Source organism: Stegostoma tigrinum, chromosome 27 (assembly GCF_030684315.1).
Source record: "Stegostoma tigrinum isolate sSteTig4 chromosome 27, sSteTig4.hap1, whole genome shotgun sequence".
Taxonomy (NCBI): domain Eukaryota; kingdom Metazoa; phylum Chordata; class Chondrichthyes; order Orectolobiformes; family Stegostomatidae; genus Stegostoma; species Stegostoma tigrinum.
Window position 1 is genome coordinate 41,365,655 of NC_081380.1, and position 17,403 is coordinate 41,383,057.

The following is a 17,403-nucleotide window of genomic DNA, read 5'->3' on the forward strand; positions in this document are numbered from 1 at the left end:
TCTTTCCTGCACTGATTGTTTGACTTGCTCCCTTTCATATCTGCACCAGTCTCTGACTGATCACTTTCCTCACTATCTCCCTGGATCTCTCCCCCTTCCCCCCCATCAAGCCATCCCTTTACTAGTTTAAATGCTCCTGAGCAGCTCTAGCAAATCTCCCCACCAGTATATTGGTCCCCTTCCAATTCAGGTGTAATCTATAAGACCATAAGACATAGGAGTGGAAGTAAGGCCATTTGGCCCATCAAGTCCCCTCCGCCATTTAAATCATGGCTGATGGACATTTCAACCCCACTTCCCTACACTCTCCCCGTAGCCCTTATCTGTTTTTATGTAGTTCATTTCTTCCCCAGAAGAGATTCCAATGATCCAAAAATGTGAATCCTTTTCCCTTGCACCAGTTCCTCAGCAACACGTTCATCTGCTCTGTCCTCCTATTCTTTCCCCCACGAGCTCATGGCTCTGGGAGTAATTCAGATATTACTACTGTCGAGGACCTGCTTTTTAAATTTCTGCCTAACTTCCTGTATTTTTGATTTAAAACAACAAAAGCGTCTCTAGTAGCACCATGGTAATTTTCCTACATCCGGGCCAGAAGATGTGGGTTGAAGGCTCACCTACATGTGTTCCTCCAGCTGCACACTGTGTTATCTCTGTCTGATTCTGGCGTCAGCAGTTCTTACTATCACCTACTTCATACATGTGCCATAACATGTCTGAACAGGTTGATTAAAAAAAATACTGTAAAGAGAGATGACTGCCTTTCTAATTGGCTGTCATCTGGTTTGATTTAGATTATTAGTACTCAAAACATTATAAAGAGAGACTGCCGGTACACTGGGGTTGGTCGCTGGGAAGTAGACATATATAATGCTGCATTCTGTGAATAAACCTCGTATCAAGAAAAGTGTTAGTATCTAGCTTTGTGCTTCACCATGTCTTGGGATCAATGTACCATACTAGACATTCCATTTGAAGTTCTCGAAGCTTTAGGCCAGTCCCAGAGGATTGGCAACCTTACAGTGAATGGTAAAATTCTAAATGGTGTGTGTTTTCATCAAAAAGAAAAGTGGCTGAATATTAAATACTTCTAACAGGGATGAGTTAAAAAAAACAAATCTCCTCCATGGATAATCCCATTGAAAAGACTTTGCATTCCTCAGACACTGTGTGCATCACCAGTTCATTATTTGCCCATGACTTTGAAGCTTGGCAGTGAAATTACTGATGCAGTTTGATGTTGCTGGTAATTTCTGCAAAGTCCTGCGAAATGACAAAGCTTGTTTGATAGTTGAGATATTTCTGCCCTTTTCATGCAAGACATCGTTCTTGCAGTTGACGGCTGTGAGGTGAAAGTGGAAAGAACATTAGATACTAAGAAATTGCCAATCCATAGACAGAACTCGCCTCCTTTAATTATTCATCAAATTCCAGTCACAGAGCACTTCTTTCTCAGAGATAATTTTTTTTTATTTGCTGACTGGCTTTGACCTGGAGGCTGAAGACAATTTATTGTTGCTTAGCAGGGATGTCTTATGCATGTTCTAGTTTGTCATTCCTTTTACATTTTCTCACTTGCTACAAGAGGGCTGCATCTGTGTGGGCTGGATAGTCCAGGTTGTGCAGAAGGAGGTTATTGAACACTTCATGCTTATTCTAGCTCCCTTTAAGAGTCTTTCAATTGGTTGCATTCCCACCCACCCACTCTTTCCTCATAAATTTTTTATTTTAGTTTTGATTTTTCACCCAATTTCATGTTGAAAAGTGCTTGTGAGTCTGCATCCCGTTTCAGTTCAGGTAGTGCACTGATTCCAGATCATAGCAATATCGCTGTGTTTGTTTTAAAGAAGAGGGTCTTCCTGTTGCCCCTGGGCATTTTTGCCAGTTATCTTCCGGCATCGTTGGCTGTACATTGAACTGTCTTGACTCTAACTGCCCTTGCTGACACAACCTGCACATGCCCTCACCTCTCCCACCCCATCCGAATGCCTTAGCTCCCCAGATTCTGGAAAGAGATCAATCACGCATTAGGAGAATCAGAGGATGTGGAGATCAGATTGAAAAGTGGAGGAAATAAATGGTCACCTTTGATGTTATTGGATAACAGAGGTGCCCAGTGATCTGTTCCTGTTTCGCGCCCCCCTCCATTCCATACCTCTTTGATGTGTTGGAATGGTGTGGACAAAGTCAGATGTCATATGACACCAGGTTACAATCCAACAGGTTTATTAGAAACCGCAAGCTTGTGAAGCGCTTCTTCACATGACCCTCTGAAAGCTTAAGTCACATCACCTGACGAAGAAGCAGCGCTCCGAAAACTTGTGATTTCAGATAAACCTGTTGGACTACAACCTGGTGTCATGTGTCTTCTGACTTTATCTCTTCCTCTTTGACTAAGCATTTAGAACCCAGGACCATTGCCCTTATTTTATCTTGAAGGAGTGTTCAGATCTCACCTTAGATATGAATGAGATGGAGTATGTCTCTAATCACTGTTGATGCACCCTGCACCATTAGGTTTTGCTGTTTCTACTTTAATACTGCTGCAGCAAGTGTAGGCAGCATTTTTCAGGCATTTGTTGGATTCTTCAGATACCATATTGAGGTGGGCAGGTTGCATTAGTAATGTGGCAACATAGTGAGAGCAAAGTGTGAAAATACAGTCAGTGGAAATGTATTTTTAATAGGGAACAAATGTTTTGTATCAAATTTTTGAATATCTGTGGGTTCTGGGATGATTTTCAAGTATTCATTTGCCACAGTGATTTTAAAGTAAAGGTCTTCAGTATTTGCAAAGCAGAGCGAGGCACAAAGTGCAGGTTCATGTGTGGGGAGACATTTGGAGTTCCTGCAGAAGTTTCTCTAAACATTACAGTGCCTCGTCCTTGGCAAACAGCAAATGCTGCCTGTAGGGTGCACACACGGGGCTGTGGTTCCTGACAAACACTCCAATTTCATTTTTGTCCCAATGATTTCAACATTTTAGCACTTCTTCTCCCCTACCCCCCGCCCGCCCCCCATTGCCCCACCGTAAACCCCGCAATGGCTGGATTAGGAGAGGATAGGATTAGGAGAAGATGACATTCAGCCCTCAACCACGATCTAAATCAGTTTGTCTGAGTTCTGTATCCATTTATAGTCATTCAGCACAGAAACAGACCCTTTGGTCCAACCAGTCCTTGCCAACCATAATCCCAATTTAAACTGTTCCCACCTGGCTATGTTTGGCCCACAAACATTTACGACTGAAATGTAATGACTGTAAGAAATGTAGAAGCAAATCTCGAAAAAAGTTGCATCTCAGGAGCAGCTGCAAGATCCATGCAACTCTCAGTCCACCATTTTCATCCCGCAAAAACCTGTCAATTTTAATTCTTAATTGCATAGGGTTTGACTGCTTTTTCTGGGAAAAGTGCTTAGTCTTTCACCAGCATTTGCAGAGAGAAGTATTTCCTCTTCTGCCTTTTCCCCTGAACGGCCTGGTGCTGCTTTGGTTTGTCACCATGTACCCATCAGCCATCATTACTTCTTTATCAACACTGTCAGTTCTGTTCAAGATCCCTACAAAACCTTCAACAGATCACTCTCAACCCTCTATAATTCCTGAAAATGCAAATGCTGTCTATGACAGCACCTCCTGTAACCTATACCGTGGAGTTTTTGTAACATTCTGCGAGCTAGGCTCAGACATTGGTCTGTACTTCAGTGCCCATGATTGTAACGGGAGCCTTGATGGTGAGTGCTGGTGGCTCATTGGACAGAATATTATGTGGTGGGACATTGCCCATTGAAGGTTGAACCCAATCCACTCCACAAGCAGACAGAAGTGGGCACTGTGGCCAGCTGTCAGGGGAACCTGTTGCTGGCTTCTCTCACAGTGACCCTATAACATCATGGCTAATTATATTATCATTTCCACCATTCCTCCTGCTCTCTCCCTCTTGGAAATGGCAATCGGGAATCAATACTGGCTGTACCCGATACTTTGTGCTTTAGCTATCATGATGGATATTAGCTAAGTCATTGGTTGATGTTGCATTTTACAGGAAATTTTCCTCTTTCCCCTGGGATTCTCAGCCTAGAGGAATTACCATGAAAACGAGTCTCAAATTAACCTGGAGGCAACAGGAACAAGAGCTACTTAGTCTGGTTGTACATCCTTACACTGCTTCAATTCCAGCCTTTTCGATGTCCCCCATATCCTTCAACTGCCTGGAATTTTAAACTCTGGAATTCCCTCCCTGAATACACAGGCATATGAATTAGGACCACAAGTAGGCCATTCAGCCCTTTGAGCCAGCACCACCATTCAATAAGATTAAGGCTGACGTGCCATTCCCAACCACTCTGATAACCTTTCAGTCCCTCTCTTACCAAGAAAATACGTACCTCTGCTTCAAAAATCTTCAAGCCATCAGCTTCCACCACATTTGGGAAGAAAGTTCGAGAGACTCGTGGGCCTCTGCAAGAAAAAATAAAATTAGTTTTTTCTCTGTCTTAAATGGGGGGGAACCCTTTATTTTTAAAAAGTGAGGTCCAGTTCTAGATTCTAGAGGGAGCATCCTTTCCACATCACCCTGCCAGGTCGCCTCAGTGGTCTGTTTCAATTGAGTTGCCTCTTACTCATTTAAACTCCAGTGGAGACAAGCCAAAGCTGACCAACCTGCCTTAACAAAACCTGTCCTTCCCCGACTCCAGATGTTTAGTCTAGTAAACCTTCTATGTTTACATGCTTTCTTTAATAAGCAAACCTCTACCGTGCACAGTAACCCTGATGTGGTCTCACTGATGCCCTGTGTAACTGAAGCATAGCCTTCCCATTTTGTATTCAGCTCCCCTCATGATAAACAAGAGTATTCCATTTGCTTTTCACCTCCCAACCTCTTTCCTCCTTTAACACTCTGCTTCAAACCTTTGCTTTGACCTTAGCCAGTTGTCTTAATATCTCCTCGTGTGATGGGATGTCAGATCTGTCTGGCCACAGTCACGAAGCTCATTAAGGACATCACATTACCTTGTTATCCTTCTTTACTCTTCTCACGGCACACGCTTAGATCTGTTTCTGATGCTAGATTTTCCTAGAGTGGATCATCAGCCTGTTGTGTGCGGGGCTGAAGCTTGAAGGGCATCATTCCACATTGAGCATGACTGACCAGGGGACTCTCCCACTGTGGCCATTGGCCATGGGCGGAGATGATGGCATCGTGGCAAACTCACTGGACTGGTAATTCAGGTGATACTGTGGGGATGTGAGTTCAAATCCTGTCGCAGTGTCTGTCGAAATTTAGAATAAATTTAAATAATTAATATAAAATCTGAAATCGAAAACTAGTCTTAGTGGCTCTGACAACCATCATCAATTATTGCAAAGCCCCATCTGGTTCACTAATCTCCTTGTAGGGCCATAGAGTCACACAGCACGGAAACAGATCCTTCAGTCCAACCAGTTTATGCCAGCCATAATACCAAACTAAACTATTCCCAAGTGCCCGCATTTGGCCCACATCCCTCCAAGTCTTTCTTATTCATGTACTTGTCTAAATGTCTTTTAAACATTCTAACTGTGCCTGCATCCACCACATCCTCTGGCAGTTCATTTCACATCCGCACCTCTGTCTGTGTAAAAAAATTTTCCCCTCGTGACTTTTTAAAACCTTCCTCCTCTCACCTTATGAATATGACCCTAGTCTTGATTTCCTGCACCCTAGGGAAAAGATACCTGCCACTTAACATATCAATAGCCATCGTGATTTTATAAACCTCCACCCCTCAACCTGCCATGCTCCAGTGAAAAAGAGATGCAGCATATCCAGCCTCTCTCTATAACTCAGACCCTCCATTTCTGACAACATCCTGGTAAACCTCTTCTGAACACTCTCCAGCTTAATAATATCCTTGCTGTAACAGGGAGACCAGAACTGGAAACAGTATTCCGGAAGAAGCCTCACGAATGTTCCGCACAGCCAAAGCATAACGTCCCTATTCTGAAAGGTCTGAGGAATGAAGGGAAGACCTTACCCAGTCTGACCTACATGTGACTCCAGACCCACAGCAATGTGATGAACTCATTCAATTTTCCCTCTGGGCAGTCAGGGATGAGCAATAGATGCTGGTATTCCAGCAATGCTTGCATCTGCTGAAGGAATAAGAAAAAAATTAGGCTAATTGGAAAGATTGGAATGTTATGACTCACATTTCATTGCATTAATGGCAATAAATGCAAACTACAGGCTGCTTTAATTTCCTGATGTTATTCCAAGATTGGTAAGTACTTCACAAGGGCTCATGTACTGCCCTGTTAGATTGATCAGTGGACTTTTAGGTTTTACACTTATGGTTAACTAAAAACAGCGAAACACATGTCGTTTCAGCAGTAATGATGTCACCACATTATTGATGATGCTGTTTTACGTCAGCACCACCAAATCTTTTGTTTCCATACCAACAACCCATCTTTTGAGGGAAAATGGAGCATCAGGTTTTTGCACACTGCCAGTTGCCTCACAAACAGGTGACGCACTCGAGCTGACATTTATAGATACAGAAACAGCTTGAAAAATTGAGTCTTTTATTTATCTTATCAAATGGTACAAGAGAGGGTTAAGGGAGGCATCTATCGGAGACTTGCCGAGTCAGAGGCAGTGAAATCTTGTTTCCGCTTGTTGGCAAACTGACACCAAGTTACGACACAGTCTGAAAATTCTCACTGAAAGAATTAAAGCATAAGTTAGAAGATTTTTCTTCCCAATGGTAAGTTTATGAGAGCATGAAATTTTAAATTCCCACTTTGTTTCCAAATCCCTCCCTGGCTGTGCCCTTCCCTATTCCCTTCAAGTTTTGACCTGCCCCCACCCCCCCCCCCCCAACCTGATCTTTTTCAATCTCCTTTGATTTGCAGATTCCCGATTTTAACCACTCCACCATCGGCAGCTGTGCTTTATTTGCAGAGGAACAAACCTTCGGAATTCCTACTCTAAACCTTTCAGCTTTCCATTCTCCTTTAAGACCCTCCCTGAAAGCCGGCCCTTTGACCATCCAACCTTTAATCCCCTGATGTGACTTTAATTTGTTTTCTCACGGGATGTGGGCATCAGTGGCAAGATCAGCATTTGCAGCCCACCCGTAATTGCCCCTCAAACAGAGGGCAGTTAAGAGTCAACCGCATTGCTGCGGGTCTGAACTCACATGTAGACCAGACCAGGTAAGGATGGCAGATTTCCTTCCCTAAAGGATATTAGTGAACCAGATGGGTTTTTTATGATATTCGGTGATAGCTGTCATAATCACCATCTGTGAGGCTAGTTTTGTATTATTAATTGAATTTAAATTCTAACAGAGTTGCTGTATTAGGGTTTGAACCCATGATCTCAAAGCAAGAAGAACAGATAAGGCTGGACAACCTCACAGCTCTGGCAGCGTCTGTAGAGAGGAAAACAGAGTTAATGTTGCAAGTCCCGTGATCCTTCGCCAGAGCTGAACGTCAGAACTATTCTAATAAAGGGTCACTGGACTGAAAACGTTAACTCTGTTTTTCTCTCAGATGCTGCCAGACCCTGCTGAGTTTTCACAAACAATTTCTGTGTTTGTTTCGGATCTCCAGCATCCGCAATTACAGAGTCAGAGTCATACAGCACAGAAACATACCCTTCGGCCCAACTACTCCACATTGACCATGTTCCCAAACTAAACTAATCCCACTTGCCTGTGTTTGACCCATATCCCTCCAAATTTTTCCTATTCATGTACATTTCCAAATGTCTTTTAAATGTTGTAACTGTCCCTGCATCCAGAGCTTCCCTTGGCAGTTCATTCCACGCACCATCCACTCTGACCCTCATGTCCTTTTTAAATCTTCTCTTATCTTAAAAATATGGCCCCTTATTTTGAACTCGCCAACTTTAGGGAAAGGACCTTTGCTATTCACCTTATCCTTGTCCGTCATGATTTTGTAAACATCGATAAGGTCACTCCTCACGCTCTTACACTTCAGTGAAAAAAAGTCTTGGCCTATTTTCATAATTCAAACCCTCCATTCCCAGCAACATCCTGGTGAATCTTTTCTGAACCCTTTCCAATTTAATTATGTTCTTGCTTTAGTAGGGTGACCAGAACTGCTTCTGTTATTTTCTTTCCTCAAAGCAATATTCCTGAGCCTGTGGAATACTTGTCCAGTGACATTACCATTACACCACACTAGTGGCCCCCTTTGTGTAGCATTTTCTTCAGTAATACCCCTATGAAGTGCCTGGAGACAAGTAATTATATTTAAGGTGCTATCGAGGTGTAGGTTACTGTTGCCATGGGAATTATTTACTACAAGTGCCGATCAAGGCAGAAAGCAAACAAGCAATCAAACGGACAAATATTTACAAAGGAAGATTGCAGGAAGATCCCTGGGAATGGAATTTCAAGTAGGCAACTTCAATTGAGGAGCTGGCACTGATTGTAATTTTCAAGATTCCTTGGGGGACACAGGACCTTTGAGCGTAATATTTTCTCATAGACAGCCACGATTTTCTTGCCCAGCGGTCTTTGTCTCTCTCAAGATTTCTGTTTTAATTTCTGTCGTAAATCAGCAGAAACATAAGGGGCATAGTAAATGAAAGCAGGATGGGAGTTGCGGGAGGGGGTCGAGGGCACAGTGAGGAGCTGGCTGCAAGGGGAGGGGGAGGGACTCTGTGGCCTGCTAGCTGCTTTTAGCGGTGTCCTTCAGTTCAGCTTAGACAGCTTCCAAGGATGTTTCATTAACTGGAGATGGCAGGTTGGCAGGGGTGACCAGCTGCTTCTGAATGTTACTGACCTCACCCAGTCTGCATTCCTGAACTTCATCTCATTTACACCGGAACGCACAATGTGACGATTTTTCTTTTTGTTTCCAATTTAAAATATAAACACGTCAGGAATCCGGGGTTGTCACACTGCCTTACAGTGACCCCTGCTGTATTAGTTTCACAGGAAGTGCTGGCTGAGGTGGTGGGTGGGGCAGATTGTGAGTTCTTGTCTCCCTCTCCCTCCCTCAAGCTTTCTCAGCAGCAAAAGTGAAAATGTGTTCAGACGGGGTTTCTGCACATCCCATTGGAGCTGGGTCCACAGTGCAAGCGGATGCCTTAAATCTGACATTTGCTTCCACCGTTCATCTCCTTGCCCCACCTCTCCCAACCTAAAACCATTAAGATTGAGCAGTTGCCTCGAGCCATTGCTTTTGCAACACTCTCCACAGCAGTGCATTTATATATACGGTGTCCCTTCACTACTCTCAAGACAAGGAAGCAGTGCTCTACAGCAAGTTAAGTAACTTTGGAAATATGGTCCCTGTGCGGTGGCAGGAAAGGCAACGGCCAGTTTGTGTGCTACAGCCTCCCAATAAGCAGCAACACACTCCCTTATCAAGTGTTTTCTTGTTGAGGTTAGTTGAGGGATAAATAGTCACAAGTCACCAAAATACTGTTCTTTGAAAGAGTGTGGCTGTGGAATCAATGACGTCAGCTGAGATGATGTTTAATGTTTCACGTAACACCTCTGGTAGCGCAGCACACCCTCTCTACTGTGTAATTGGATGTGTCAGCCTGGATGATGTGCTCAGATTCCTGGGCAGACTATTATCCACTGAGCAACACCTGATTCTCTGATAATTTTCTCCTCCCCCACTCCGGCCAATCTGTCCCTGTCGATGGCGTGGGACGTAGAAGATACCATTAAGCTGAAATGAGCTGGAACAGTCATATATGTGTAATATTATGTGTAAACGTGTATTATTATGTATACATGGCCTTCTGTGGCTTTAAGAGATGCAGGTAACTACCTCCAAAGCCTCTGTCTCAAGTCAGGAGTGTGATTGAATACTGCCCATGTGTCGTGATGTTTGCACCTCCAACATCCCTCCAGAAGCTCAACCTGATCCAGGACAAAAGCAGCCCCATACTTGACGGGCACCCCATCCACCAAATAAGTAATCATTCCATCCTCCATCAGCACACAGTGGCAGCACAGGGTACCATCTGTGAGATACAATGCACGACCTCACCAAGAACCCTTCAACAGCACCTAGCAAGCTCATGATCCGTACCACCTAGAAGGACAGAGGTAGCAGATGCATGGAAACACTACCTCCTCTGAGTTCCCCTCCAAGTCCACATCGTCCTGACTCACTGTTGCTCAGTCAAAATCTAAGTATGCCCTTCCCAACAGCACTATGACTGTCTGTATACCACATGGAGTGCAGTGGTTCAAGAAGTCTGCCCATCAACACCTCCTGCAGGGCACTTGGAGATGGGCAGTAAATGCTGACCCAGCCAGTGGTGCCCACATTCCATGAAAGAATTTTGTTTTAAAAAATACCACTTAGTGTACCTCCAACACAAATCCACAAACCAAATGCTCTGGGGCTTCACTGCTGCCAACTGTGCATTATATTAGAATACATCATGCTTCCATACTTTCGACTCAGGATGTCCCTTCCAACTCATCTGTTTCAACTCTTCTACTCGACTTGGGCTCGGCATTGATTAATATCCTGGCACTGTGACGTTGTCTTGCTAATGTAGCTCTGTGGAGTTAATGGGGCCCATGACGTTTTCCAACATTGATTAGCCAAGCCATTAAATCCCTACATGAGATTGGAGTTGCTTTTCAGAAGTGTGCATGTATTAAACCTTGGAGCATGATTCACCTTGCTGCTCTCCTGCCCTCTGCAGGATTTGTTACCTCGGTGAGCTGGTCAGTGACTCTAATTGATTGTCGAAGGTTTTGATAAGCTCAGCTGTTGTGTGGCAGGTTCTGCTCCCGCATCTTATTCCGCCTGGGGGCCATCTTTCCATTGACCAATTCTCAGACAGGGTCAGGGCCCCTGGAGCGTCAGTTAGGATCACTGCAGGGGAATATAATCTTGCTTCAGCACCTGTGGCTCAAGAGCCTCAGCAACAGGTCAGACAGGGTTCCTAGACATCAGGTGAGAATGGGATTGAGCTGTCTCTCTTTTAAAATTTATCTAAACCGTTGGCCACTCATCCTAATAGCCCCTTGCCAAACTGCTGGTCAGAATATTCCCTTATAATGTTGATGTGAAGCGTATTAGGGTGATTTATTACATCAAAGGTATTACATAAATGAAAGTTGTTGTTGTTTACGGTCCCTGAAGATCTCTTTCTTCCTGATTTTTCTTTTCACATGTACCCACCAACATTCCAGCTTATTCTTCTTTTTATCTGGGAGTGTGTGTGGCACCCTTTAGTTTTTTGACACAGGAGCTTAACTTGCGCACGATGTGGCTAAGCATCCCCTCAATTACAGGGATTCATCACCCTCTAATATTGCACCTAGATCCTCCACCTCTGAGTCCTGGACAATGAGTCTCCGGGAGCTGTTCGACTTGGGGTGGCATCTCAGCAAGGCCGTATATCTACTCGTGAATAATTGACTTTCACTCCCCAGTTTTTGAGGTTCCTGTTACCTCCAGGATGATGTTTAAAGTTTTAAAATTTTATTTTGTAGACTGTTTACCTGAAGTTTTGAACTAGCGACCTCACTTTTCTTCATCCTCTTCCGAGTCCACCTATTTACCCACTTGTATAGCAAACCTTTCTGTTATTTCTAGAGTGATCAGTCGTTAACTGTGTGATAATGAATATGTCCAAACATAAGGTTCACCAACATCACTGATGTCCACAGAGATCACAACAGAAAATTCATCCTCAACCAAATGGCACTTGATGGTAATTATGGACCTGGGTTACCTTGGGCTCTCAATATGTTGTAACCATGACATTACCACAACCTGTTGATTAAATCAGACCATGTCTTCATTCCCAGGAATCCATCGTCCTATTCACTAACCCATTTGGACCCAAATCTAATGGCTGAATCTATCCCGAAATTGGCTATGTTTCATTTTTGGTGCGTTTCATGGAGGGAATTCTCTTTGTAGGTCCTTGTGAGTTTTCTTGCCCTATCTTCCCAAACTCACATCATTACCCATGCACCATATCCCCATGGCACCCTGCTCATCATATTCTCCCACTTGCCATGAACAGGAGTACTGGCCACTGCTGGCACCCCTCCCAGGATTCCTGCTGTTGGCGCTATCTTTAAAGCCCAGTCATGTACCTGGTCAGGGGCTGGCAGTGCGCAACTGCCCTACACAGTTCCTGTCTATTGCTCAGACATGTCAGACAGCGGGAGATTGGCATTGCCATGGATAGTTAATTACATTAAAGATGGGCATGGACGGTGTGTGTTTGTGTGTGTACGTCGATTCGGTGCCCAAGGAGCATGCCCTGAGATTGCTTGTGACTGACGGAGGTCCTGGGGAGAGGAAGCAGTAGGGTTGGGTTGCCAGGTTACCACCCTGACCCTCAACAGGTGGGAGAATTGGACTGTCAGTGAGGCGGGCTGGCATCATGATGAGGATGTTAATGGTCCCTGGTTGCTCTCTGGTGGCAATCCCATCTTAATATTCAGCACTTGGTTGGAAAATGAGACTTTCCACCACTTGACGTTGGGGAGCTCCTCTCTGACCAACTCGGGCGATCTTTCCAACTTCTGCATCATTCAGAGGCTGGGAAGATCCCACCTGTGAGGTCAGTTCCAGGTGTTTGCCAATCTGTGTGTTAAAAGAGTCAAGCCCAGTGGTAAGATTCCTGAAACTCTAAAACTTGTATTGATGTGGTATCTTTAATGTAATTAACTATTCTAAAGTGCATTGGAAAACAAATTTTGCTTCTGAGACACAGGAAGAGATATCAGGACAGATTAACAAAAATGTGGTCAAACAAAAATCCTTTGACAAGAGAAGAGAAAGCGGCAGTGAGGTTGAGGAGAGCGGTTGAAAGCATGACCTCCAATGTGGAGTGAAGGAAATTGGGAATGCACAAGAGAATAAATCTGAAGGAGCGCAGAGATCTATCAGAATGTAGAGCTTCCTCCTTCTCTGTGATAAAGGTGCTTGTGTGTATATGTGTGTGTGTGTGTTTATGTTTGGGTGTGTGGGTAGTTGTGTGTATGTTTGTGGGTGTGTGTGTGTGTGTATGTGTATATGTGTGTGTGTGTGTTTATGTTTGGGTGTGTGGGTAGTTGTGTGTATGTTCGTGTGTGTGTGTGTGTATGTGTATATGTGTGTGTGTGTTTATGTTTGGGTGTGTGGGTAGTTGTGTGTATGTTCGTGTGTGTATGTGGGTGTGTGTGTGTGTATGTGTATATGTGTGTGTGTGTTTATGTTTGGGTGTGTGGGTAGTTGTGTGTATGTTCATGTGTGTGTGTGGGTGGGTGGGTGTGTGTGTGGGTGGGTGGGTGTGTGTGTGTGTGGGTGGGTTGTGTGTATGTTTGGTGTGTGGGTAGGTGTGTGTATGTTCATGTGTGGGTGGGTGTGTGTGTGTATGTATGTGTGTGTGTGTGTGGGTGGGTGGGTTGTGTGTTTGTGGGTGGGTGTATGTGTGTTGGTGGGTGTGTGTGTGTGTATGTGTGTATGTTTGTGGGTGTGGGTGTGTGTATGTTTGGGTGTGTGGGTAGGTGTGTGTGTATGTATGTGTGTGGGTGTGTGTATGTTTGGGTGTGTGGGTAGGTGTGTGTATGTTCATGTGTGGGTGTGTGTGTATGTGTGTGGGTGTGTGTGTGTGTATGTATGTGTGTGTGTGTGTGTGTGGGTGGGTTGTGTGTTTGTGGGTGGGTGTATGTGTGTTGGTGGGTGTGTGTGTGTGTATGTTTGTGGGTGGGTGTATGTGTGTGTGTATTTAATTCTTCATGAATTATGCCACTCAATCTGTGTATCTTCAACCAGTGGATGCACTTGGCTGAAGTTGTCATTTTTTAAGGTGAATCGAAAACAATTTGTTGGAATACTTTTTGTTCACACTCCATTAGTGTGAAACATATTGAATTGCACAGGTCAAATCGACCTCATGTTTATTTAGCCAGAGGATTGAATAATGCTGAGTCCTAAGCAGCACTCAGTTTTCTGCTCCTTGATACCTTTGGGCCTCTCCTTAGTTTACAGAATTTTATTAAAGCCCACCTCCACCACTAAATTTATACCCCCTCCTCTCCTGCAGACACTGACTGTTGCCAGAGTTCAACAAAAGCAGCAAATCCTGCAGTGAATAACTTTTCCTGATTCCCCGAAGCCTGTCTACAAGCTATAAATCAGAAGTGAGATGGAATACTCCCCATTTGCCTGGATGGGTGCACCTCCAACAACAGTCAAGAAGCTTAACACCATCCAGGACAAAAACAGTTTGATTGACCAGCACCCAGTCCACTATCTGTAATAATAAAATGTCAGGCTGGATGAACACAGCAGGCCCAGCAGCATTTCAGGAGCACAAAAGCTGACGTTTCGGGCCTAGACCCTTCATCAGAGAGGGGGATAGGGTGAGGGTTCTGGAATAAATAGGGAGAGAGGGGGAGGAGGACCGAAGATGGAGAGAAAAGAAGATAGGTGGAGAGGACAGTATAGGTGGGGAGGTAGGGAGGGGATAGGTCAGTCCAGGGAAGACAGACAGGTCAAGGAGGTGGGATGAGGTTAGTAGGAGATGGAGGTGCGGCTTGGGGTGGGAGGAAGGGATGGGTGAGAGGAATAACAGGTTAGGGAGGCAGAGACAGACTGGGCTGGTTTTGGGATGCAGTGGGTGGAGGGGAAGAGCTGGGCTGGTTGTGGGATGCGGTGGGGAAGGGGAGATTTTGAAGCTGGTGAAGTCCACATTGATACCATTGGGCTGCAGGGTTCCCAAGCGGAATATGAGTTGCTGTTCCTGCAACCTTCGGGTGGCATCATTGTGGCACTGCAGGAGGCCCATGATGGACATATCATCTAAAGAATGGGAGGGGGAGTGCACACACTGACCTGACTTGGAAATTGCTAGTCCTTCAGTATCACTGGGCAAAATTCCTGCCAGGATATTGTGGGCGTACATACATCAAATGGTCCACACTGGTCCAAAAGGCAGCTCAGCACAGCCATGTCCAGGGCACTTAGGGATGGGCAATGAATGCTGCTGTAGAGTTACTGTGGGATCTTGCTGGGATAGTGAAATTTAACATATTGTGAGAAGGAGTCAGGGCACAGGGGTGGGTGTCCGTGTGCAGCGTGGGGCAATAAGCATGGACCAGCAGGGGAGAGATGGCTTGGAAACCAGTAAACCAAAGGGGAGGAATATAGGAGCTGGAGGAGGCCATTCAGCCCCACTGGCCTCTTCCTCCATTGACATGTTCTTTCATGTTTAACACCCAGCAATAATCCAGCCATCTTCGATTTGAAAGCTCCATCACAGCCCCAGCTTGCGGCTCCTTCTGGGGGAGAGTTAGGGGGTTGCTTCTGTTCCCTCGTTCTGAACTCTCCCCAGCAGAGGATATGGTTTCTGTTCGCCCCCCCCCCCCCCCCACCATATATAGTTAAAGGATTTAACAGCCATTCAGGCTGGCCATCATTGTACCTATTGGAATTGCGACATTGCCTCACTGGGAAGATGCAGGATAAGTGCCTAACTGAGTCACTTTGAGTACAGAGAATATGGTGCAGCCCCTGCATGACCTCAGGCTCCCTCTCACTGTGCCTCTGGCCGCACAACCTTGAAAGCAGGCAGGATCATAAAACCATGAGGAACAAGTCCTGACTAATGGCCTCGGTGATGGTGTATGTGACCATTGATTTACCTTCCGACTTTTCCCACTGGGCTCATCTGTCTTTGTTCTTCTTGCTTTCAGTTCCGATTGACTCCACAGCTGGAATAAAGATGCTGTACGTGTTTGTCGATATCAAAATCGACAGTGCGCATTTCGTCGACACAGTTCGATTCAACTTTCCCAAGGGGTCAGCGCTCGCTCTGGTCAGCACCATCCAGTTTGTGGCTGCATTGCAGGTAAGGAGACAGTGCTGTAACCCCACTGTATGTTTATTGTTATACTAATCCTGGCCCCAACGCTATTCCAAAACTTCATCTTTGTCCAAATATAACCTTATGACGATGCCACCCTAACATCATTGTTACCCCACTCTAACATCATTATTCCACTGTAACTTCAATTGTAGCTACGACCTTATTACTTTGCATTAATTCCTGGGCATTTGTTAATAGACTAGCATTGCCCAGTCATTGACCCTAAGTAAACCAACATTATGCATAAGAGGGAGGTGATGGCCTTATGGTATTACCGCTGGACTGTTAATCCAGAAATACAGATAATGTGCTGGGGACCTGTGTTCGAATCCTGTCACGAGGGATGTGGAATTTGAATTTAATAAATATCGGGGATTAAGAGTCTAATGATGACCGTGAATCCGTTGTCAATTGTTGGAAAAACCCATCTGGTTCACTAAAGTCCTTCAGGGAAGGAAACTGCCATCCTGACTTGGTGTAACCCACACGTGACTCCAGACCCACAGCAATGCGGTTGACTCTTAACTACCCTCTGGGCAATTAGGGATGAGCAATAAATGCTGCTTCGCCAGTAACATCCTCTCCCTGTGAATGAATAAAGAAACAAAAATGCCACTGTAACCCAGGCGCAAACCTAACTCCACACCCAGGACACATGAGAGCACTGAATACAGGCACTAAGTGTTAAAGTAGGAAAGCAGCCCCCTGTGCCACCACTACCACCATTACCCACCCCCCACCTCCCCGTCACAGTCAGTGCATCTCTGGCACCAGCAAAGTCCCCCTAGAGCCTTCACTAAGCGACAGTCCAGCACTGACACCTCAGCCTCAGACACAACAAAAAGTCCCTCCAGCTACAAAAAAAATCAAGTGTCAACATCGATGAGAGAAAGAATTTGTTCTATTTATTGGATAGGAATCTGACAGCACCTTGTACATCGCACAGAGGAATATGGCTGTAGATGAGTTGATTGAAAGTGCTGAATCCTGGAGTTCCCTCACAGGATTGCAAGTCTCATCCGTTTAAAAGAGTTTTGCACGTCTGAATTCTCAATCAGGCCTTTTGATAATTGACAGACAGAGTGAATGATTCGCCAGAGCACTTCTGATGGCTCCCCAACCCCAGCTTGCTGTGCTCCTGTTATATTCAGCCCCTGAAAGTCTCCTGTGCCCTGAGCCATCCAGTTCAGGTGAATGTCCCTGATTACTGCCCACAGTCAGTAAATTCATTGTGTTGTTGGGTTGCATTATCTTCAGTGACTCTCAAATACTGCTAGCCGCAAAACACTCACTTTTAGCAGTGATCCAAAGAAGAGTCAGTCATATCAGACTCAAAACGTTAACTCTGTTTCTCTCCCTGCAGATGCTACTCGACATGCTGAGTTTCTCCAGCATTTTCTGTTTGTATTGCTGATTTTATTTTGGCAATGGGCATTAATAGTCACAAAACCAGGATGAGTGGATAGAGTTAGGACTAAATGGTTCAATTAGTTACATATACCCAAATCAGGGAAGGCAGTGACCTCGTGGTGTTATC

At 44.9% G+C, this 17,403-nt stretch overlaps 1 protein-coding gene across 1 annotated transcript in view; it reads left to right on the top strand.

The window, feature by feature from the left end:
• dph1 (diphthamide biosynthesis 1) overlaps positions 1-17,403 on the top strand; it is a 685,989-nt gene that overhangs the window by 392,937 nt on the left and 275,649 nt on the right. Inside the window, exon 5 of the mRNA XM_059655332.1 lies at positions 15,694-15,848. Coding sequence (XP_059511315.1) covers positions 15,694-15,848 — 155 coding nt within the window. The remainder of the gene's footprint in view (positions 1-15,693; positions 15,849-17,403) is intronic.